General features: G+C 38.2%; 1 protein-coding gene across 1 annotated transcript in view; it reads right to left on the bottom strand.

Annotated features, from left to right (window-relative positions):
* Positions 1 to 25335, bottom strand: part of LOC122803429 (sodium-dependent proline transporter-like) — a 906432-nt gene that overhangs the window by 613134 nt on the left and 267963 nt on the right. The window contains exon 2 of the mRNA XM_044073039.1: positions 19489 to 19714. Within this exon, the coding sequence (XP_043928974.1) occupies positions 19489 to 19714 (226 nt within the window). The remainder of the gene's footprint in view (positions 1 to 19488; positions 19715 to 25335) is intronic.

Raw genomic sequence — 25335 nt, 5'->3', positions numbered from 1 at the left:
GGAACAGTTTTGCAGATTGCTTAGAATACTGATTGCAGACTGCTTGAAGCCGTAAAATAGGGAGGCGAGGAAAATTTTTGCCATGGGGAACATGGTTGGTGTGGTAAGAAATTATTTGTTATGGTAGAGGAGTCCTAGCTTTTTGTGTGTCTTCTTAATATTTTGTTGGATATGATGGTCAAAAGTAAGTTTGCTATTGATAATAACACCTAAATGTTTCTTGAACAATTTCAATGATAGTTTCTGTCAGCTGCGAGGATGTTAAAATTCCTGGGTTGAGTTTGTTTTTTGGGGGTGAAAGACCATGAGTTTATTTTTTATTTTTTTTTTGGATTTAGAAAAAGTTAGGCTTTTGTGAGCCATGATTTGATTGCTGTAAAGATTGTTGGGTTTTGTTTTGTAGTTAAAGGAGAGTGAGAGATGTACAGATTAGGACTGAGTCATCTGTGTACTGAATTAATGTTCCTGGGGAAGAGGCAGTGTATAATTTGTGTAAATATGTTAAATAGTAGGGGACCTAGGATGGAGCCTTGGAGGACTCCTGTGGGGTTTGGTAGGAAGGGGGCAGTTGGTTAGATCATTTTACTGCTTGCTTCCAATCCAGTAGATAGTTCTGGAACCACTGAAGAGTGGTAGTGGAGCATCCTAAGTTGGATAGTGTTTCTTGAAGTAAAGGGTGATGAATTGTGTTGAAAGCTTTTGAGAGGTCCAGGAATACAGTGGATGTGAGATATCCATTATCCCTGGCTCTGTTGATAGTGTCAGTAAAAGATATTAGCATGGTGTGCATACTATGATCTGGCCGAAAACCATGCTGAGTTTGTGTGAGCAGGTTGTTTTGTAATAGGTACTTCATTAACTGCTGGTGGATACATCTTTCCATTATCTTAGATAGAGGTGATAGTAGTGAGGTTGGGCGAAAATTGGATATTTCAGTGGATTGTCCCCCTTTATGTATTGGTGTTATGTGTGACAGTTCCCATATTGTAGAGACAGTGGCTTCTGAGAGTGACCTGTTTATAAGGATGCTAATGGGATATAGAACTGAGTCTGCAGTGAGTTTTAAGTATTGGAGTTGGAGGTGGTCGGCTGATGTAGAGCAGGGTTTTAGCTTGAGCAGTAGCTTTTTTATTTTTGATGTGGGTATGAGTTGAAAGGAGAAAGTTGTTATGGAGTCATTTGGTTGGTAGCTCGTGTTTAAGTTTATGTGGGGGTGCCTTGAGTTAGTTTTGGAGATGAGAAGGTCGGCTATGGATTTTATGAAATATTTGTTAAAATCCTCTGCTATTTGGGATGTGGGGGGGTACTAGGTGATGATGAGTGATCCTTTGGTGTTCCTGGGTGGAGGAGGGTAGATACTGAGTGCCAGAATTTTTTAGGGATGTCTTTATGTTCTAGCTGAAGGTTGGAGTAGTGGGATTTTTTACATTTTTCTATTAGTTTGGTTACTCTGTTACATAGTGTTTTATAGGCTTGGAGATTTTGCTGGGTTTTAGATAGTTTACATTTATTCCATGCTAAGTCTGTCTGTTTCACGAAGTGGATGCATTCAGGGGTTATCCATGAGGTTTTAGTTGTCTTCACTGTTTTTGTTTGTACAGGGGTAAGACTATCAAGTATGTTCAGGAATGTAGTATTAAAGTATTGTATGGCATTGTTAAGATGTAGAAATTTTAGAGGTGTCCAGTTTATATTTTGTAGTATGTTATTAAGTGTTTGTTGGTTAAGTTTTGCTGTGCTTCTCATTGATTTTAGGCAGTGTTTTTTTTGGAAGGTGGATGGTAGCCTGGATGGCAAAGGCTGGATGATGGTCACTTAGTGAGTCTGAGAGTGTGCCTGAGGAGAAGTTAGTTGGGTGAGACACAAGGAAACAATCAAAGGCGGAGTGGCTAGTTAAGTCTTTGAATCTTGTTGGGTTTGTAATTTGTTTGAAGCCATACAGCTTGATACATATGATGGGGAAGTTTGCAGTAATGGATTGCCAATTTATATTCATATCGCCTAGGATGACAGTTTAAACCTTTATGTTTACTGATGTCCAGGATAGTATATCTTCAAGGACTGGTACATCATTTCTGGGTGGGATGTAGACTATAATGATACACATTTTTTGTGTTGGTAAAGTTTAGGGTGGTTATTAGTATCTCAGCATTATGGAATGTGGGTTTACTGTTAGGGGGTGATGTTAAGTTAGGAGGGTATAGAAGAGCTATCCTCCACCATTCCTTTTTGGTCTGCCTGTCTGTATATGGTGAAGTTTGGTGGTATGATTTTGGTGTCTTTTATGTTGAGATGTAGCAAAGTTTCAGTTAGGGCTAGTACGTCTGGTTTGTTTTGTTCAGTCCATGCATGCAAGGATATTATCTTACTACAAATACTTCTTAGGTTTATAGTAATAGGGTTTAAACAATTGCTGTTTGGTTGTGTGATTGGTCCAGGGTTTGGGTGCATGTCTCCACTCTGTAGTAGTTTTTGTACTAGGTAGGTGTATAGTGTGTTGTTTGTAGTCTTGAGATATGGATTTAAGGTGATGGAATGGGGTTTGGTAGTTTCAGTGTTTTTTACTTTGGTGTTGGAGTTGTAAGGGAGGGAATAATGAAACAGTTGAGAGGAGAGATTATAGTGGCAGCTTTGGTTTTGGGGTAGGTTGGTGGAAGAGGTTTTTGTATAGTAGTAGCATGTGGCTTGTTTATTTGTGAGTGTTAAACAAAGCTTAGATATAATAGTAGTGAGATTAAAATAGAGGTTAAGAGTAACATAAATCTTGAGGAGTAATACATTATAGTGTATAGGAAGAACTGAAACTATATAAGTTGGAGTAATGTGAAACAGATTAGCCTATGTAAAGTAAAGGGTTAGTGTATGGTTGACAGAAAGTTTTATTTTTTTATGATTGGGTTTGAGATTTCAGCTGGTTATGTTAGTTTTGGGGAAGTGTTGTGCATTAATTGTGAGGGGGATCTGTGAGACTATTAGTTTAGTGGTTTGTGGGGTGGGTGGGAAAGGGGGCAAGGTAGTGGAGCAGAGTGAGCCCGAGCATAACAAGGATGAACGGAGCAGATAGAAACCACCAGGCAGCCCAGGTAATAAAATAAAAACTATCAGTCACTCTGGACAGGATTCTTACATTGTACATTTCATTTTGTTTCCTAGCTTTCTATTCCATTCCTTGCTTTTTTATCTCAATTCTTAGTGAGAGCTTGTGAGAAGGATATTCACCCAATAGTGTGTGTTTGGGGGTGGATCTGAGCCTATAGCTTCCCAGGTAGTATGCGTGCCAATTTCCCACTCAGTATGTACCGAGAGTTAAAAGTGTGCTTACTGAAAAGGGTAATAATAGTTAAACATACACTGCAGTCAGTATATATGGCAGTCTCTTATGCAAGTTAACTTTTGATGTTCTCAGCTTTGATCGTGATCCTAGTTGATGGTAAGATGTTCCAGGTGGTGGTTTTCTACAGGGGACACTCACAAGGTATTAGTGAAAGTGGGGCTGTAAGAAAAAGAGCTATTATTAATAGCAGTTAGGGAAAAGGAACAGGCAGAGTAAGTGACTACTTAGGCAGAACTGTAGGGCTTACCAACAGAGTAGGTAGAGACATAGTGTAATATGTCATGCAATTTCATAAAGTAGTAAAAGGCAGTAATAGGAGGTAGCAGAAACAATGAAATGAGAATACTACACAGATATAGATAAACAGTTTTGTATGTCATAGTTATGTATAATAGTAATGGCCTTGTAGGATGTAACTTGGGTAAACAAGCTCAACATATAATACAGAATGTTACCATTTTAGCAACAAACAAATGCAAATCTTGTATCTATGTCAAAATTAATTGCTCCCAAATACAAACACAACAAAAGTCTAGCAGAGTGCAGCTATCTGCTTAACACAAGTCTTTACACTTAGGAGTATATCTGGCAATCGCAGAGAACAGTGTCTTAATAATATACTCTTGTAATTAACAGACAGTGCAGTGGTACATTACTTTAACTCATTACATCCGAGTGACATCTCCAGGTGCAGCTGCAGTTACCTCCTACTGCGGCTCTAGGCATCAAATATTGCATGTTCATATTTGCATTAATAATTCCAAAACCCATGCTACATACAAGGTATCAGAATGTTTTATCTTGAAGCATTCATGATGGCAAACCCAAATGTATTGATATTTGACCTAAGTCAAGGACTATTTGTTAGAATTGTAAGGTTATAACTTCATTTTTTAAAGGCTGAAGCCACACCCACTGGGAGTTAAAGGTACACACACAAAAGAGTTGTACTGGAGGGAATGAGTTACCGAGAAATGCACTCTCATTACTCTATGACCAACATTTTAAAATAATGAAAAATATCATAATACGATTAATTCACATCCATCAGATGACTTCACAACGCAGTAAATAGAGGTAGCCTATATGGACAACACTATCCAATAATTAGATTAAAATGTTCATTTCTCTCTTGCTGTAACATTAATTAATGATCTGCTCACAACATAACAAAGCACAGTTTACGAATGTTTAGTAGGCCAGTTGCAAAAAAAAAAAAAAAAAAAAAGATGAGCTTACTTGGCATACAAACTATGTCTCAGTCACTCAGTAATGCAAGGTCCTGATTACTGTACTGATTTTGAATATGGCACCCATAGTAGATGAAATTAAATAACCTTGGAATAAAAAAAACAAAACAAAAAACACGAATCTCTCTCCAAGCCAAAAAACACACAAGAATGCAGAGAAGTGAGAAGTAAGAAATATTCTTTACTGGTGCATCCGGTACCTCAGCTTATGCCTTCAAGGAATAATTAATACACCACATAGCTCATGTTTTATACCATACTTAATTACATAATTGAAAATCAATTAATGAGTTCCAAAAGTGCAAGTGCAGACATTTAAAATGACAATACATTCCACTATACACATGAAATACATACTTGATTTAAAATGTTAAAATGACATGTACCTTATCCCACATTCATATCAATGTCCAAGTTTAATCCACCAGGATATAAAGTGCCAAAATTAATAATGCACTTTGTCTCTAACAACATCAAGCTGCTCAAAAATTCCTCACCCTGACAAGCTATGCGTTTAGCCAACACACTAAAAAAGAAAGTGGAGTCTGAATTCTCATGAAATCTTTTAAAATGTTCAGCTACCGGGCTTTCCAATCTGCCCTGCCTGATGTCCCCCAAATGCTCCATAATCCTGTTTTTTACTGCCCTCTTGGTTTGTCCTATATACCACTTTATGGGGGCACAACCACAACCAGTAATGTAAACCACACCCCAAGATTCACAATTATATTGATCCAGGGCCTTATATAATCTACCATTTATGTTAACCCCATTCAAATTTTTAATCTTGTGGCACATTTTGCACCTACCATAAGGAAAACTCCCTTTTCTTACATTTTCCACTTCCACTTTACCCATATTAAGCAGTTCTTTCAAATTCATAAACCTGCTATATGAAAAAGTGACCCTTTCAGGGAACAATCCCTTCAGACTTGCATAATTTTTAACTATAGGCCAAAACCTATCTACTAATTTCCTAAGGATATCAGAAAATGTATTCACAAAAAATATTTTGTCCTCATTCTCTCCTCCTATCCTGATTTATGTAATTTCTCCTTACATGATTAACCAGTGTAGTCTACCCCTAAAGCTTTTCTAACTTTGTTCTCAGCTCAGCTAAAATTAAAATATTTTCATTATAACCCATACTGAGCAGCTTTGACCTAACCCTAACAAACTCATCTCCCAGCTTGGACTTATTCGAGGTATTATTAGCTATATGTAAATATTCCTCATATGGCAACAATGCCACCAAATGAGGGGCATGCATGCTATCAGCCATGAGAAAATTACTAACTGCTGTTTTCTTAACAGACGGCTTGAACTCAACCTTATAATCTTCTCCCACAAAGAATTCCAAATCCAGATACTGCATTACTTCCCTGCTAGTGTGAAGAGTAAATTCCAAACCAAAATGGTTGCCCTGCAAATACTGCATAAAATCCTGAAATTCCCCTATAACCTATATATCCCCTATAATTAAATAACCTTGGCTCAGATGCAAGCAGGGGGGAGGGGGGTGCTTAGCTGAATCCACTACAGTGCAGTTCATTTACAAAGTGTGTAGAAACCACCAGGCGGCCCAGGTAATTAAATAAATCTATCAGCCACCCTGGATAGGATCTTAAATTGTAAGTTTGGTTTCCGAGCTTTCTATTACATTTCCTGCTTTCTAACAGTTTAGTTTCCTCAGTTCTTAGTGAGAGCTTGTGCAGAGGATATTCATCCAACATTGTGTGAGTGAGGGGGAAGGAACCTGAGTCTACAGCATCCCAGGAAGTGTGAGCGCCAACAGATAAATTTAGTGCCAGCTTTACCCCTCCTACTCACATTGTTGGTCTAATGTCCCGGACAATTTGGTTTCTCTGAACTCACTTTGGAAAAAGTCTTAGAATCTCTGTGAAAGGTTAAAAATAATACTTGCATGGGACTGGACAATATCTGTCTGCATTCTCATCAATACCAAGTATGTACTGTCTGAGCCTCTAATTTAAATTGTTCAGCCTCCACCTAGCTATAGAGTTTGTTCATGATGCATGGAGAACAGTCATGTGACTGCTCTACAAAAGGTTAATCCTTCTACAGACCTGAGCAATCATAGCCTCATCAGCCTTATATGTTAAGCCATGTAAAGTATCATAGAACTCATTAAAGGATAACAATGGGATATTAAAGCAGATTGCTCAACCTGCTGTCTCTTTTAGTCACCATTGTTTGATACAGCCACAATAAATCATCAATGCAGCTTTTAAAAGTAATGCAGTCAATTGTTTTACCTCTCAGGCTTCCTACCTTCCCATACTGTTTTACTTTCACTTTGCAAAACAAGTTGGAAACCCCCTAGCTGGCTCTTAAATGATGATGTCACATCTGCCAGAGCTCTTGCTACAGTTACCCGGATGTTTCCTCCCCCAAAGTGATGTAAGCACTGCCTGATTTGCATGCTCTATAGAAGAGCCAGTGAACCTCCCAAATTGTGATGTCAGAGCTGCCTTGCTCAGACCACTCAAACTAATATTACTGGGTATATGCTGTGTGGAACTCCTTTTCTGTGTAAGTGTACCCTGTCGACTGCATTTATCTAAGGGATTTGAGGAAAGTTTGCATTGCCTGAATCTTCTCCAGCTTTGTGTGTGTGTGTGTGTGTGTGTGTGTGTGTGTGTGTGTGTGTGTGTGTGTGTGTGTGTGTGTGTGTGTGTGTGTGTGAATGCATGCAGGGGAGGAGGCCGGTGTGTGTGTGTGTGTGTGAATGCACGCAGGGGAGGGGGCCGGTGTATGTGTGAATGCAAGCAGGGGGACCGGTGTGTGTGTGAATGCACGCAGGGGGGCTGGTGTGTGTGTGTGTGTGTGTGTGTGTGTGTGTGTGTGTGTGTGTGTGTGTGTGTGTGTGTGTGTGTGTGTGTGTGTGTGTGTGTGTGTTCCATTCCTGGAAATATTACAGCAAAAATGTCAAACTAATATCAATTTTCTGAAAAGCCCTACTGATGTGACAAAGCACAGTGAGGAAGTACAGGCAAAAGTACAGTAACAGCTGCATAATTTTAAAAATGACCAAGCATAGACATTAATTGCATCTTTTTACACAGGAAGCAGATGTTTGTCACAATTAATAGAGAACACTACATAAGATTACATGAAGTATGAGAGACTGTAATTTTCTTAAATTACCACTTAAAAAACATGCAACTGCTGTCATGCAAGTCCTTGAAATATATCTTTTTTATAGTCTTATCATTTGTTAGCTATTTAACTACAGTGTAAGGAAAAAAACTGGGAGTTTGGTTTGCAAAGAAGTGATTTTTCCCAGTTCTATAAAGCTTGGATCTAAGTTTGACAGGAGGAGTGCAACAAAAAAGTGTCCCACTGTAAGGAAGGAAAGGCTGTGAGAAGCAAACAGTACATTAGTCTGGTCACCTGCTGTGAGCTGTCAATCACATGCAGATAATGGGTCAAATTACCCTTACCTCTTTGACAGCTAGGGATGGTAGGTGTGAAGGGGGAGGGGACTTACCTTGAAGAACTAGATTTCTTTTGTCAAGCCTGAATTCAAGTTAGCATTTCTAAGAAGAAACAGCAATAAAATGCACTTTTCAGTTCTGTTCTGTGGCATTTGCACTGTTTGGGTTTGAAGTAGTCATTGAAAAAGGATAAAATGTTAACCAAAACTAGGTGTTTACAACACAACAGTGAATGCCTGTAAATGAGTGCAGTGACAGGAGCTCTAGGGAAATAGTGGCAGATGTGATGCATTTTTTTTTGAGACGAACAATGCATACTGGGATACATAGAGGCAGACTAAACTTTTGGAATTCCTTCAATATGCCAGAGCCCATGTGGCCAGACTCAGAAATTATGTATAAAAATATCTAAAAACCTGCAAATAGCCTTAGAGTGTTGTTAAAATGTAGGAAACACCAAACCATGATGAAATAAACATGTTTTTTGAGTCTGAAGGCATGGTTGTCCTTTAATGCAGACATAAGCAACCAAATTGATCTAGATCTTAATCAACAGCTTTGTTTTGTAAAGGGCAGGACCTGTTTTCTGAACCTAGTAAGCATATTTGAAAAGGTTACATGGACTGTGGACAGTAGTCATTCGGCCCAAACTGCTTATCTTAACCTGGCCAAGGCTTTTGACACTATCCTCATTGCTGGTATTATTGAAAAATTAGGCAAGCTTAACATAAATCCCTCATTGTCCACTGGATTACAAATTGGTTATCTGATACATCCCAAGTTATAAAAGTTAATGGTTCCCTTTCTGAATTTAACACTTTAACTAGTGGGGTGAAGAGAGATTAGTTCTAGGCCTTCTCTTGCTTGGCAATTATTTTGCAGATAGCCAATATCCCAGAAGTGCAGTTGACCAAGTTAGCTGATAACTGCAAACTGGCCATGATTATCTGCTTAGTCATGGATACAAAACAGCTGAAGTAAGGGCTGGAATGTGCACATACAAGGCGAATCAAAAGTGGCCTCAAACTAAATGAAAAAAGTGCAGCATAGTAGTATTTGGCAGGAAAAAGTCGTGCCCACCTCCTGTGTTATAAATAGTACTCCTCTTCAGATAGATATGGTCATAAGAGACCTAGGCACTCATGTAGATAACTCTGTTGCGTTCAGTCATGTTTCCACCATACTCAGGAAATCCTTCTATCTGACCCAGTTGAGTTCTAAAGTAACATCTTCAAGATCCAAAGACGTTATCCTGCCACTGTATTCTTCTCTTATCAGAACCATCACTGAATACAATTACCTCTTTGGTATGTAAAAATACAAGCACATTGCTTAATTGGAAAGGCATCGAAGATTTCTAACCAAGAAAAGTAAAAGTCTTAACTACCCTGATAGATTAACATGACTTTCCTTATACTCAGTAGCCTACATGTTACTGCAAGGTGACCTGCGTCGCACATTTTGAGCCATAGTTTCATAGGTTCATAGGTGTATACTAGGCTAATCACCATTAGGGCCCTTAAAAGCCTAACTGTGCAACTCAAATGTAACCTAAAAATTTGATTTATATTTGATTTGCAAGGGGGTGATTTACTGAATGCCTCTGCCATCAGAGACATCGGAGCCAAACCAGAGGTGGGTTTCTGATTACCCATCCATAGGTCCAAGTTGCAATTAAATAGGGATAGGGAGAAACTCTGCTTCACATGGATGAGGAGCCTGTTTCAGAGATTGGGAATTCTCTGAGAAACATATCTGTTTCTCCAACATGTCTAATTTATTTTGCAAACAAAATTTAGGTCTATTAATCTAGTAGTTCTGATGCTGTTTGTTTTGTGGATTTGCAAAAGATCCATAAAAACAGGGTCCAAGGATACTTTGCATGCCGGGCAAAGATCACCTCTCAGAAGTCAGTATGATGCTGAATAAAGAGACAGGGCTTTGAGATGATTAGTGTAGGACATTGTATTTAATCCCTGTATTCTTTTTTAAGGAAGCTTTGTGAACATTCCAGTTGCTGCATGTGTCTGGTCAGGTATATACCAAAGGGGGCATTGTACTCTATGATGGGCCTGATGAGGGATAAGAACAGTGATATGATGACTTCTCTGGACCTAGATGCTTTGCCTTGCTTATAAGTTGAGCAACACAGAAGGATTTTCTTAGTACCATGGACACATGTTGGTCAATGGCTAGGTTACTAGCTACATGAGTTCCCAGATCCCTGACTAGTGAATCAACTTTTAAGGGTGTTTTACTGATGACATAGTTACCTGGGGGGACAGACTTCCCAAAAGGTACTATAATGCATTTCTTGGTATTGAGTTTTAAGCAATGGCTTTGGCACCAAGCGTTTGTTTGTATTAGACCTTCCTGAAGGGTGTTCTTGTCTTAGGTGTGATTCACTGACTGCTTCCAGTTTGCAATCATCTACAACCTTGGTTAGCCAGAGGCTTTAGACATTGGCTTTGACATCTGAGAAGTAGATGCCAAAGAGCAGTGGGCCTAGCACAGAACCCTTAGGGAATCCATTGGTGACTAGTCTCTTTGTGGAGTTGCCCTCATCAGTTCTAACCTCCTGTATCCTATGTATCCTATCAGTGAGGCAGTTATCTAACCAGTGCATTATAAAGAAGTTTATACCTAGTTCTGTAAGTTTGTTAACAGTGCCCAAATGCAGTATTGTATCAAATACTTTAGCCAGATCTAAGTAGGCAGTATGCCATTTTCCCTTCATCAATTGCCTTAGTGACCTTTTCAAAGAAATCCACCAGATTTAGTAAGCATGACCTTCCTTTGACAAAGTCAAACTGGGATGGATCATGTATCTGGAGGTGTCCTATGTCTTTGTTGATAATTTCTGCGATGTTTCTTTCCATGGCTTTGCAAATAAGACTAGTCAGACTAATGGGTGTAGTTTCCAGGATCTGTTGAAGGTCCTCCCTTACGAAGGGAGATGATTGTCACAATCCTCCATTCATGTGGCGCAAAGCCTGTTTTAAGACCATAGTTCAAGAATGACTCCAGGGGTCCTGATAAGTCATATTTTGGGCTATTCAGGAGGCATCCTAGGATGTTATCAGTGCCCATTGAAGCCATGCTCTTGGCTTTAGTGAGTGCAGCCAGTACATACTCCCTAGTTATAGCTGGAGAAGTTATGCTTGAGGCTATTATTCAGGGGATGATTGGAGGTGAGAAGGGGGGTAAAGTCAAAATTGACAAAAAGGTTTGCTATATCACCAGGCTTGGTGAATATGACACCATTAGCTACCAGTTCAGCTCATTGTTGTGTGCTGCCCTTGAGGTTTCTGACATAGCTGTAGAAGTAATATTTTACTTGGGAAGATATCTTATCCTCAAAGTTGACTTTGCTTGACCTAATTAGCTGTCACAGTTGCCTACTTAATTTGATGAAAGAGTTTTTATTTTTATGGGAATTACCCTTCCTGATTTTTGTCATAATTTTCTTTTTCCTTTTGTTGTATATTCCATTTAATGTGGGATGCCACCAGGGCGGTTTGTTTCTTGGGCTAGTCCTGGGTTTACTTCTGGTAGGGACAGTGGCCTCTATGCAGGTTGTACAGAGTTTCTGAGAGCAATTCAGTGCAAGCTGCTGTGTTCTCTGGGTTTGGAGGGGCATTGAATTTTGACAAACCATCACTTGATAACATGTAATTTGGCTTGGAACAGTTCCCAACTGTTACTAGTTTTAATGGGATTACTGAATTGATTTTGATTTCAAAGGAGACAGCTTTATGGCTGGACCTTACCAGGGACGGTGAGACATTGGGGAGGGGGGCAGTGTTTTCCCATATTTGTGAGCTCTAGGTCCAGTATGTTGGAAGTTCTAGTGGACGTATTCAGTATTTGGTCCAAGGTTGTTTGTATTTATGAAGTCTAGGAAACTCGGTGCCTGTATGAGGCCTTGTAGGATTCCCAATCTATACAGGGGTAATTAAAGTCTTCCATGAGTAGGGTGCAAGGCTGGATGTTAAGAGTCTCCAGTAGGTCCAAGTATGCACTGTGAGCTTTGTGGGACATGGAGGGTGACCTACAGCTGGCTAGGATATGGTACGGGATTTTGTCTAAGGTAATTTGCATGTGGAGGAAGTCCAGAGGTATGCTTGTTATCGATGTATATTCAGACACCTCCACCTTTAAGCCTTGTTTGTGCAGCTACTGGTCTAAAAGTGTGGAAGCACTGAACACTGCCAGGGTACTTTCTGCCACTTTAAACCATGTTTCTGTAACTGCACCAATATCTATATTGTTGAGTGTGAGGAGGACTTAGAGGGAGTGTAGTTTTTTATTTAGACTTCTGGCATTAAACATTAATACCTTCAAGTTTCTTTGATTTTGCTATGTCAGTAGGTTTGTCAATATGGCATTGTCTAAAAAAGGTACCACGGGTGCAGACAAAGCCTTAGCCAGTATTCGAATGCCTAGATGCAAAAGGTGCAGACCATCCTTGGCAAAGCAACATGTTCTTTTGACCATGTCCTCTCAAGCTGACAAATATCAGATCCCCTCAAATGGCACCAGGAAGACAGCCAGTTGTTGAAATCAATCATTGGCTCATATTGTGGTATAATCCACGGTGATGGTAATATGTTGCTTAATGCCAGGCTAACACCAGCGTGAGACACATAGTCTGAAAGCTCCATAATGCGTCTCTTCATATAGGGCAGGGAGGTACTTATCAGGCCATTTACACCTACATGGACTATGATGGAAGCATAATGGTACCTGTGGTGTGATGACTTAAGTACATGTGTGATTTGGCAGATCCTGGCTCCAGATAAGCAGTAACAGTTATATTCTTCTTGTTCAACTTGGTAAGAGGGGCATCAGTATATCTTACAATGGAGTCCCCTATGGTGCAAGTCCTCGAAAGTAAGTTTGCTTGCCATAGTGGCTTAGTGCTTGGGGCTCCACTAAGAGTAACAGTATGTATGGTGTTAGGTATTTTGTTTTGAGTGGCTTAGAGCTTGCCAAGGCATAGGTTTGGCAGTGGATGGTCTAAGTGATCTTTGTTGTTTAGGAAGAGTGCTTTTAATTGCTTCAGCATATATTAGTTTATGTGTGTTGCATACTATATGAGGTGGGTGTTGTGTGTGTGGTTTTGACAACCTGATGTGGACTTATCTGTGAGAGTTCAGCCTCCCGTGTCATTGTGTAAGTACAACTCTCTCATACTGTGTCTGATTCTTTAAGGATTAAGTGGTTGTCAGTAAACATGAGAGAAGTGCTGCATTGTCTCAAGATGCCGTATCCTCCAAACTGGCTACAGAGAAGTTAGAAAATTGCATACCAATAATTTTGAGTCCTTTGATTTATAAGCTACATGTGGGTGGTATATTGAGGTTAGAAGACAATTAAGGCTGCTCTGTTTGTGAAGACTAATAAGGTTGCTTCACTGGGGAAGATTAAGCTAAACAACAATAAATTCTACTGTTACTTGAGGCCTAACTAGCTGCTCTAAGCTTGTTGGCACACAAGTTATTTGCACAATATTGCGGCTTAACAGCTTACAGTTTTATGGATCATTCTAGAAAGTAATTTGCTTTCTAGGTGTTTGCTACTGTACAGGGCATTGGAAACCCATACAAATGTGCAAAATTTATAGCAAAACAGAAAACTAAATAATGAGCCCTCTGGCCAATAAAATTACTACACTATAAGTCCTTTTGTGTAGTTCCCAACTCAGACAGACGGGGCAAACACCTCCTTCCACAAGATGAATAAACCCAATCCTCTTGATGGAAAAACACGGTAGAAGATACCCACAAGTGCAATGTTAACACAAATCAGTTAAACAACTAGATGGAAACCCCTTGATGAAGGTGATTTCAAGACAGTAACTGTGAGAAGAAGTGCATTTTCTTTACAAAAAATTCAGTGAAATGCACACATAAAAGCAGGAAACAAAAGCGATCACCGAAAATAACAAGTGCAATTTAGCAAAACACTTAACTTTCCCTGGGTGGCACTGGATACAATTAAAACACTTCTGGAATGCAGACTAGAACTACAAGCTTTGCTGAGCTCCAAGAAATGAGCACGAGATAGTATGTTGCAAAGGAGGTTTACTCAAAACCATACTGGTTTGCCGTGTGGGCACTCAGTATCATGGGTCTATGGAAAACAATAGGTGGGAAGAGTACATAAATAGCTTGTGTAGCAGTCAGTAGCAAAAAAGAGGGGAGGGAGGGACTTTGGAAATCAGATAATCATAAGGGGTGGATGGCAGAGTCACAGTTTTATAAAACAACAGCAGAAGGGTAGGATGGTTGGGAAAATTTTTCAAGGAACAAGCAGGCTAGCTACAGAGGCTATCAATCAAATAAAGGCAATATTGGAGCTCTTTCAGAAACATTAGCTTAATGTGTTAGTGAGGGATGGGATAGACACAGAATGCAAACAGGTAAATGATAAGCAGAATATAAGAGCATTGAAGCAGAAACTGGAGCAGAGACAATTCTCTCACTGTTGAACTTCTACTGCAGCTTAAGGCACTAGACTATACCAAAGTGTACCAGTAACTGTTTATGGGGAAAATGCAGTAATAAATGATTAAAGCACAAATCTGGTAGTAGAAGTACTCAGCTCTGCCATAGCTGTGAATTAAACTACAACACTTTGGCCCAGCAGGGTTTAAAATATAAACATAGCTTTTGCAAGTAATTCTTTTGTGGAAATAAAAGTGCAGAATAACTAAACCTCAGAACAAACTAAAAGATACAATCAGAACAGAGCAGAAAAGTACAAAGTGGTATTGCTACACAGGTCACTATAAGTGCACTTAAATATTTAAGCAGGATTGAAATAATTAAAATAATTGAATTCTCTCTCCTTTTTTTTTTGAAAAGCTGGCTACTCACAGTTCCACACCTCTCCAAGTTTTGGATAACAGACACTGGGTGGGAGGAGCTCTCTACTGGAAAAAGGAATTAGCTAGAGAGCTATCCAGTCAAATAAAGGCATTATTGGAGCTCTTTCAGAAACTTTAGTTTAATATGTTAGTGGGTGATGGGGCAGACACAGAATGCAAGCAGGTAAATGATAAGCAAAATATAAGAGCACTGAAGCACAAACTGGAGCAGAGACAATTATCTCACCATTGAACATCTTCTACAGTTTAAGGCACCAGATTATGCAAAACTTTACGAGTAACACTGTTTACAGAAAAAAGGCAGTAATAAATAATTAAGGCACAAATCCGGTAGTGCGGGGATGCAGTTCTGCCACAACTGTGAATTAAACTACAAGACTGGCCTAGCAGGATTTAAAATACAAACAGCTTTTACAAGTAATTCTACTTGTGGAAGTAGAAGTGCAGAATAAGCAAGGTCCTTGAACAAAGTAAAAAATCAGAGAACTACCCAGTACTATTTGACCACCTATTTCTTTGCAAAACCAGTGGTTCTTCAAATACCTACACAACGGACCTAGAACTATACCAATAATAAACAAGATTTACTCGAGAGGTAGGCTCTTAACTCAACATATTTGTAGCCTATGGAATAATGTACCACTGCAGGTCAAACAAAGTACCACTTTAGCCACCTTTAAGTCTAGTCTTGTTGATTGGATGGGCAGACAGAAACTTATACCAGGGTTACCATGAATGACCCTCCTCAATTTGGGAAATAAGCACTTTTAAGTTCTTGAAAAGGGTTTGTTTAAAGGTGTATCATCTTATGGTCCCAGTGATTGCTTGTCTAACATGTTCCTACGTTCCTCCAGTTTAAGCCTAAAAGACGGAACTAGATGTAGATATGGAACATCATAATGTCCATGTACTGATGAGGAATTACAACACTCTGACTTCTATCCCCTAAAGAATTTGTAAAGCAATTAGACAGTGCAGAACCTGCTGCTATTAACCTGGTCACCTTTTTACTCATCCACTTTTGTATCACAGGAATGTTGTTAAAGCCAAGGACGTCCATACTCATTGCCTTTGTCATGATCTACTTCCATGTTTATTCAGTCAAAGACATCAACTGGATTCCCCTGTCATGACCTTTACCCTCTGAACCAATCCTGCTTGTAAGCAATATTCTGTCAGAGTGTAGGTGGTGAGGCAGTTGTTTTGTGCCATTAGATGTTTTTGTTCTTCATTACTAGAGCATGATTGCCTTTTGAGTAATTGCTAGCTGTTCTCAGGCAAAGAAACTTTATCAGCTTTTATGCAGTCACCAGAAACATGACCAGTCTCCAGGCAGCCCATACAGATAATTTTCCTTTTCCTGCTTCAAGTCAGAGATCCATCTCTTGCTTTCACCAGTACGAAGTCTAAACTTAAGTACTTTTTTTAAATAGAAACTTCTTCTTGGTCACTCATAATGCATTGCTTGGCGTCATCTGCTTCTGGTTCATAAGTTATAAATACCAGAGCAAGCCCAAGGGCCATTAAACATCAACTCCATGAATTCAGCATTAAAAAACTCATGCCTCATCCAAAGGGCTAGGCTTTTCCTAAGCTGTGATAAGTTTTCTGTGTGCCATACACTTGGAATTGGTTGAGTAATATATTTCCTCCTTTGAGTAATAAAGTTTAAATGTGTACAAAAATAGTATTCTTAAACTTATGAGTGATTGGATTTGAACAGGGTTGACAGGTTGAAAGTTGCCTGACATAATTCAGCATTTAAAGCTTTGTATGCCATAACTACTGTCCCACAATATTTATAGTGAACAGTAAACAGTAAATTAAGTTCCTTTAATGATAGAATATGTTTTATAAATCTCCCCTGAACTGATTCCAGTTTTAGTTGTTGGCCTTTAGAATAAATACAAAATGAATTATTTTATTCCAATAAAGGTCTTAAACAGGTTGTGTATAGATGAGTCATGGTCCATTTGTGACCCTTAGTGAAACAGACTTTAGCATGAGTTACATATTCCTTAAGACCTTACTTCTAATGTCAGTTAAATGCTCTTGAATGATGATTGTTGTTCAGCCACTTCCTTTATCTTTTTTATTTAAACATGTGACTGACTAAAGTTCCATTTACTATAAACTATCGCAGTAAAAACTTTTTATGAGGCTATTTTTCTTAACTATCTTAATCTGATTGCATTTACATAGTATAGTTCCATTTTCCCTCCCTCTGTATTTCCTTCTTTGTTAGTCACCACATTATATTGATGTTCTTACCCAGCTAAACTTCCATTGTTTGATGCTGAGGTTAGCTAAACCAGTTGTATACCCTCTTATTTTCCTAAGTACACCCCTGTGACTGTATTACAGTCCCCATTATGCATTCATGTCTTAGGCATTGAGGTCTGTTCGCCTGAATCCCAGGCTAGTTGGGCTGGTGAAACTGTCCATTTCTTTATGGCAAAATGAACTGTAAAACACAGTATACAAGCGGCATCACCGCAAGCCATCAGAAATGCAGGGTTATTTTATGAGCTCCAAGGTCAGTTTTGCCCCATAAATTCTGTGATTAGCACTCACAGAAAATCCACTACTATGGTCTGTGAAGTTCAAAGAGGCCTACTGTAGGCAGGTTCTGGGCATTTCTTCTTCATGGAAAATTATGGACCACATCATATTAAGAGAAAGATTTATATATTCATGTCACAAAACTGAAGTGACTTGAGCAGGGAGGTAGAAAGCAAAACAAAAAGCCAAAAGGAAAAAAAAACTTCCCAAAGGGAACTACATGCATATCTAACAGGAACCTCTACAGCAATATCAGCTCACAATCTGGAAAAAAAAATGCAGACTCTAATAAAATCTTTATCAAGTGATAAATATGAACTATCACAAAAAGCAAACCAAAAACTGAATCTGAAATTAACTTCATTATTTAAAATTACACTTTTGAAAGACTATAGTGAAGCCAGAAAATAGTAATGTTTTGGGACAAATGTTCATTCAAATAGAATCAATTTTTCTTTGTAAGTATGCAGTTATCATGTGACTGTTTCAGCCAGCAAGTTGGATACGCATACAAACCACAATTGTGCGGTAGATGGTCTAGCAACAGCAACAAGTGGCAGAATACCACTGAGGAAGATACGACAAATAGGACATGCCAGCACTTGGAAGTCACACAAAGACAATGCTCAGAAACATTAGAAAACAAAAAAGTATTTGAAAATTACTACAGCATGAAGGTAAAGGGCAGACTACAACAAAAGAGCAAAAATAATATGAGGTGCTGTGTCCAGGCATGCTGGCTCCTGGCAAAACACAAAATACATTTGAAGGGATGGTTACACCCTTAACTTAAATGCCCTTATTATGACTTAATTATACTCCTTGAGGGAGAATATTTAAGCTAGGGTCAATTTTAATACAGAAACACACACACACACACACACACACACACACACACACACACACACACACAGTGGTTTGTCTATCACCGAGTACTTTATCCTGCATCTCGTCTCTCATCTAGATGATTTTCATTCAGGATTGTTGACAAGGATTAACAACCTTTCAAACAAAAATGGAAGAATGCACCCTAAACCAAAGTTTCACCTGAAGATGAAAATGCACAGACACAAGAGTAATCATTCATGCTCCTGAGGTCTCTCACATCAATTACTACTTAATAAGAGAGACACTGTATGCCTGATCCTGCCTCATGGTTTAACTTCTTCTTTTTTCGGCTTTTTCCCGGTTAGGGGTCGCCACAGTGGATCACCTGTCTGTTCATGATTGGCAGCAGAGTTTTACAGTGTCGAGTTGCCAGCCCGACACCCAACCTTCCACGGAAGGCACACGCATACACACACACTCATGCCTAGAGCCAGTTTAGAGTGTCCAATCCACCTACAGCATGTCTTTGGGATGTGGGAGGAAACCGGAGCACACGGAGGAAACCCATGTGACCACAGGGAGGACATGTAGACTCCGCACAGAAGGCACCCCAGCCGAGAATTGAACCGGAGAACCTCTTGCTGTGAGGCGGCAATGCTAACCGCTGCACCACCGTGGCCGCCCACCTCATGATTTAACTCATCAGATATAATTACACTGATTTTATTTAGTAAAATTTTAATGCCATACTCAACATCCTGAATGGCTTTCAGATAATTTTCAAACATAAATATACATGACCCACTGAACTACATAATGACCCTCCTTTTTCATAAACCAGGATACTTCAAACAGAAATACAGCAGAACTAAGCTACACTTTGAGCAAAAAAGGAGCTAAAATTACAATTCAAATTATTACTTAAAATGGAAACTTGTTGGGAATTCCATTTTGAAAACTTAAAAATGTTATGGACAGCTGACAGGCATATAAAATAGGAATGTGTGAAAACCTCATTTGTTATGGCACATGCCTTATGTTGCCTTCAGGATTTACACAACTCCAGAAGTTATGATTAACACTAATACAATATGACAGAGTGGGTATTATAAAATCCAGAATACCAAATCAATTGACTCATTTCTGTTTCATTTGCTTACTTACCTCCTCCATTTCTGTAGCAAAGGTAAGGAAATCGCCAGACATTACCAAGGCCAACACAGTAGCCAATGCAAGATAAAAGGAATTCATACTTCCCACCCCAGGTCTCTCTGGGAGGGTTAGGATCAGGGGGTTGTAGGGCAACAGGCTGTACCGGAAATGGTGGTTGAGCATCTGCTACAGGAGATAAGTCATTTTGCAAGGTCACGCCATTCAGCTGGGCAGGAGACTGCAAAGAAAGAATGTTAGAAAATAGTAACTGTTGGAAACTAGGGTAGCAGATAAGACTAAAGGTCAAATGCACAAAACAGTTCCCGACACTCCTAATATAAAATACGGAGATAATTTCCAAATTATTATGAACATAAATTTTCCACTAAAAATGAAACAATGCTGTAATAAACTAAGTAAACAAGTCCAATGACTACTGATCAGGTTACACAGATGGTGTTGATCATAAAAGCATATAAAAGACACTGATATCTCACTATGCTGCAGTATGTCTTTCATTATATAATCCCAGTTCCCTTGGACAACTCCATACCTTTAAATTCCTCCAGGTCTATAGGTTTATCATCCTGCTAAGTAAAGATAATTTGCAATAATGGGAATATAAAATAACAAGACAGTTTAACTAACTCTAATTTTTGCTTGAAAATTACCATTCACCCTGTAAGTACGCATATGACAGTTTTTTTTTTGGCATTACTACTTAGGAGCATTTCACCAGGAGAAGAATGATCACATAGCTTGTGCTGCATGTCTACTTCAAATGCAGTTATACAGCTCAGAGTTAGCATGCAGTCACATGAGGGTAACAAATTACCCAGCTGACTTAACACATTCCAATGCCTTGTACCCTGTTTAATAAGGTAGTCTGTTGCAGAGTTACTTGAAAGTATCTACGATATTAAAAACTAAAAAAGAAAAATAATACTAGAAATTAAGAAATAATACTCAGAAGATAATGATATTTTTTTCCAGAAAGAAACGGATTTATAGTCTTGGTTAAACAGCAAATTTCCCTTTCTTGAAATCTTATTTATATAATCAATACAGTGTGTTCAGTATGCACAAATTCTCAGAAAAAAACTCTACTTTTCTGACACACTAATCTCTAACTTTCTTTGAGATTGTATATATGACAAAGTAAATTATATTTTAATAAATTAGCAAAGTTATTAGGAAATTACCGTCTTTGTCATTTCTAAATGATGATTTGTAAATTGCATTGTAATATTTGTGTATACAAGATTTAAGTTAACACTGAATTTTTTCTGTGATCATTTTGAAAATGTTTTAGTGGTCACTGAAAAAAATTGCTTTATTTTATCAAAAGTATTTCTCCCTAGCCCTCCACAGAAAAGGGGTATTTTATGGCCTAGTCAGCTTTTATTGGTAAACAAATTCAAGTCTGTCTGTGTATATATATATATATATATATATATATATATATATATATATATATATATATATATATATATATATATATGGTTCCCATTCAGAAGCCTGAAACATCATAAGCCTGAAAATCAAAATCCTGAAACCAAAAGCCTGAAAATTCAGAATCCTGAAAACTCAAAATCCTGAAAGCCCAAAATCCTGAAAGACCAAAATCCTGAAAGACCAAAATCCTGAAAGACCAAAATCCTGAAACTCAAAATCCTGAAAACACAAAATAGACATACTGATGTCATTGTGGCTTTGCTATTGTTAGCCCTGTGGTGTTAGGTCATGCGTTGGGGTCAGGTAAGTGTGCGGTTGGTTTTATTTTAGGGTTAGGGGGGTTTAAGTGAGTTAGGGTTAGGGCGCAGGTTAGGCATGTATGCAACAGTGACAAATATTGGGGTTAGGGGCGGTTTAAGTGAGTTAGGGTTAGGGCGCGGGTCAGGTGAGTGTGCGATAGTGACGGACCTTAGGGTTAGGGTTAGGGTCAGGGTCAGTTGGTAGATATTAGTGACTTTATAGTGACATATTAGCATTATTTGTGTTTTCAGGATTTTGAGTTTCAGGATTTTGGGCTTTCAGGATTTTGAGTTTTCAGGATTCTGAATTTTCAGGCTTTTGGTTTCAGGATTTTGATTTTCAGGCTTATGATGTTTCAGTCTTCTGAATGGGAACCATATATATATATATATATATATATATATATATATATATATATATATATATATATATATAAATAGATATACTTCACTTCACTGAAAACTTATTTCACCAAATTGCCGAAAGCTCACATCACCGAAAACTCATTTGACCGAATCCCATTTCACCGAAAATAGTAGTGGCAGTGTATAGGCCCTTTTCCACACTGTAGTGCGATCCTGGAGTAAGTATAGCCCCCAACTTAGCTTGGTTTTATATTGTCCAGTTTCTGTTAAGAGGGTAAGCAAGTAGTTTTTAACCAAACTAGGTAGGGGGATACGCCCCCTCACCCACCAATGTGGGGAGCTGTGCCCCCCCAACTATATATACTTACTCCAGGATTGCACTACAGTAGGGAAAAGGGTATATAAACTGCCACTACTATTTTTGGTGAAATGGGATTTGGTCAAATGAGTTTTCGCTGATTTGAGCTTTCGGCGATTTGAACTCGGCAAAATGAGTTTTCGGCGAAGTGAAGCAGATCCCTATAGTCTATATCTATCTATCTACCTATATAGAGAGAGAGACACACACACACACACACACACACACACACACACACACACACACACATGCTAAGCTGAACTACAACAGGACATTGGTGAAGTTGTTCTCTTTCACAGAACTGGGATAGAAACACCCCAGGAAGGATGAGTGTGTGACCCATCATGCAAGAAAGAATCATTTGTGGCAGTCCAGCAATCCTCTCCCCACTGTTATTGAGCTCATAAAAAATAATTCAGTCATTGATCACTTTGCCATACAACTAATATATGCTCTGGCAGAATGAATCATGTTACTTTCTGTTTTCTAAAGAATACCTCATATTTTCTTAAAGTTTTCCATGCACATTTCTCCTTGGTCATTAGTTGTGAATACTTAACTCATCACTGTTTTGTGGTTGACAGCAAATGTTATGTTCCGTGATGGGAGACAGTTTTATGATGTTTGCTTTTCTAAAATAATGTAGCTATTGCAGCCTTCTTGCACCATCACTTGATTTTTAACTTCTTCATGAAAATGTAAGTAGAGCTTGACTAAAGAATTGAACCCAGCACCATAGGTGTTGTATTAACAATCACACCTATATAATGGTGATAATATCTTTTATTCCCTTCTGATAATATCTGATTGCTGTACACTAACAGAATACCTTCTAATTAGACTACAGCACACCTCAGAAAGGGGAGGTAACAAGGCAAAGAGGCAACTGTGGTATATACAAAAATGGCATACACTTTAAATGTCTCAGACTACAGTCTGACCCATTGCTGACTTTTTCATTCCACAATGTCAAAACACAAGTGAAACTATCCACTCAGCTTTTTGCTACTTATACCTAAACATCTGCAGACCACAAACCTGCAGACTTGGAAGGAGTGCCTTACTACTCAGTAGTGCAAATGCTCTCAACTTATCACCACAGGCTCCCCTGAAACACACAGATACCAACTACTGCAAAACAAACTTTGTAGGGTTGTTTTTCTTTTCATTCAAGGGAGGAACATCATACTACCCAAAAGTCCAGCCTGCTGCCAGTTTAAGAGGTCAGCCACTGCAACCTTACTGCAAAGGTTTGCTTCCATGTTTACAAATGAATTAGTCCTAGCTTCTGCCCTGCTCTAAGCTGCTCCACCCCCTTTGTACTCACCTCCTACTGATTAGTTCTAACATTTTACTCCCTATGCTTTTACATTGCTCACTACAAACTCTACTGCAACAGCAAAGCCCTCGCTAATTTGGCCCTAAGCTCTGTAACATTCTTCTTATTACTGTAGAAAAGATACATACCACCTTGTTTTTGCTTAATGAGCAAAACACAATCATACCTTTAAAGCAAAGTGCAGGTCTAAACACACCTACAGCCACAAGTGAAGTTGTAAACTACTACTGCAGCAGTCTGACAGTGCATTACATTTTGTTCTGAGTTGTTCACTGAATCTACTTTTGGAATAATTTAATTTATAGTGTCAACATGTTGTATATTTGTTTTATTGTTATACATAAAATCACTGAATGTATCATAGCAGAACTCATGTTTGTGGACTCAGGCACCTTAACTGATGCAGACCCCAATCAATTTGGTTTTGTGAAGGACAGTTCTTGTTTCAAAAACCTAGTTCTTTCTTTGAAAAGGATATAGAGGCTATGGGCAGTGGACACTCTATGAATTCTGCTTATCTCAGCTTGGCCAAGGTTTTTGACAATATCCTCCAGCTGGTATTATTTAAAAAATGAAGGCAGCTTCAATGTAAAAAAGCACCTTGATTTATCTGATAGATTGTATATTGGATATACACAATTATACAATAACAGGTTTTTACTATTCAAGAGCATGCAAACTGAATAGATAGCCCAGTCAGTGTGCTCATTGTAAATCCATCGCTATCCACCGAATATAGTTCGGTAGCCATGCAGGGATATTTTGTCACAACTACTAAACTCAAATGATACAAAGTACACATCTTCCCTATTTATAAAGTATGCTTCATGAGTGCTACTTTGAAACAAATGCCTGGGAAGTGAAGCACTCTGCGGGCATACTCATAAAATGCATGCTACGAGAAAAAAAGGTACAAACTAACAAAGAATGGGAAAATGCAGAACACTTGGAGCACTAAATTTTAAAGTTAAGTATGTTTGTTCTTCTGAATAAAGAACAAAAGCACTTAACTCAAACATTTTCTTGAGTGTGCCATATTCTTCCTTTGGATACTAAATTGTTAATTAAAAAAAAAGATGGGTTGATATATTAAGAGTACAAGCCACTCAAAAATAGATTACCCTGAGATTTTTTTCCTCTTTTTTTATGTTTTAATGCAAACTGTTAAAACCTGCCTATACTGTGCAAGCATAAGCATATGTATGCTTAAACATGTAGAGTACATGCTTCACAATCTCTTACAAGTAAGAAGAATTGAAGAACACTGAAGTTCATTCATACAATGGCATTATTTAAAAAGATAAGCAATTTCCTTTCTAAATAATGTCATTGTATAATAACAATAATCTACTCCAGAGTGTTGGTATCAAAGAATTTATTAATAATCTTCTTTATTTAACTACACATTCTGGTTCTAATTTTGGTTAGTTTAAACAAATTATTAATAAAGTATTTTACAGCTGATGTTGATTTTGCCCGATGTGTGCAGATTTACTTATAGGAAGGGGGCAATCTATACATTTTAAATAGCTTTTATAAACATAAAATGGGTGCTAATTGTGCCATACAAAAAAAAAAAAAAACACGGGAGGGAAGCAACTGGCGAATATTAATTCAAATTAGATATTTGATAACTTGTAATACAGAATGGATTATTTATTTAGTTTCATGCACTCTACATCATTCATATTATATATTGGAGAACATCTTATTGCTATTAATTGCAAAAAAGTTAATAATGCATTAATTAAACACAAACAAAAACATCTCACAGCAAAATTCAGTTTTGCTAGGATTGATAAAATAGTTTATAGAATGTGCAATAAATTAGGTTGGCATGAAATCTTAACCAATAAAGACAATGGAGGATTAGGCTTGGAACACTGTTTCACACTGGTTTAAATGAATATTAATAAAACATTTTTTGTTGTTAGGGCATTGAAATTATTTATATACATTAAACATTATGGTAAATTGGGTATATGGACGTGTTTATATATTTTTTAATGATTGTTGGTCACTTTAAATTTGTTGTTGAATTT

Source organism: Protopterus annectens, chromosome 5.part1 (genome assembly GCF_019279795.1).
Source record: "Protopterus annectens isolate FY-2018-M chromosome 5.part1, PAN1.0, whole genome shotgun sequence".
In the NCBI taxonomy this organism is placed as follows: Eukaryota; Metazoa; Chordata; order Ceratodontiformes; family Protopteridae; genus Protopterus; species Protopterus annectens.
Note: the sequence above shows the minus strand (reverse complement) of the source record. Positions and strands in the feature narration are given on the sequence as shown.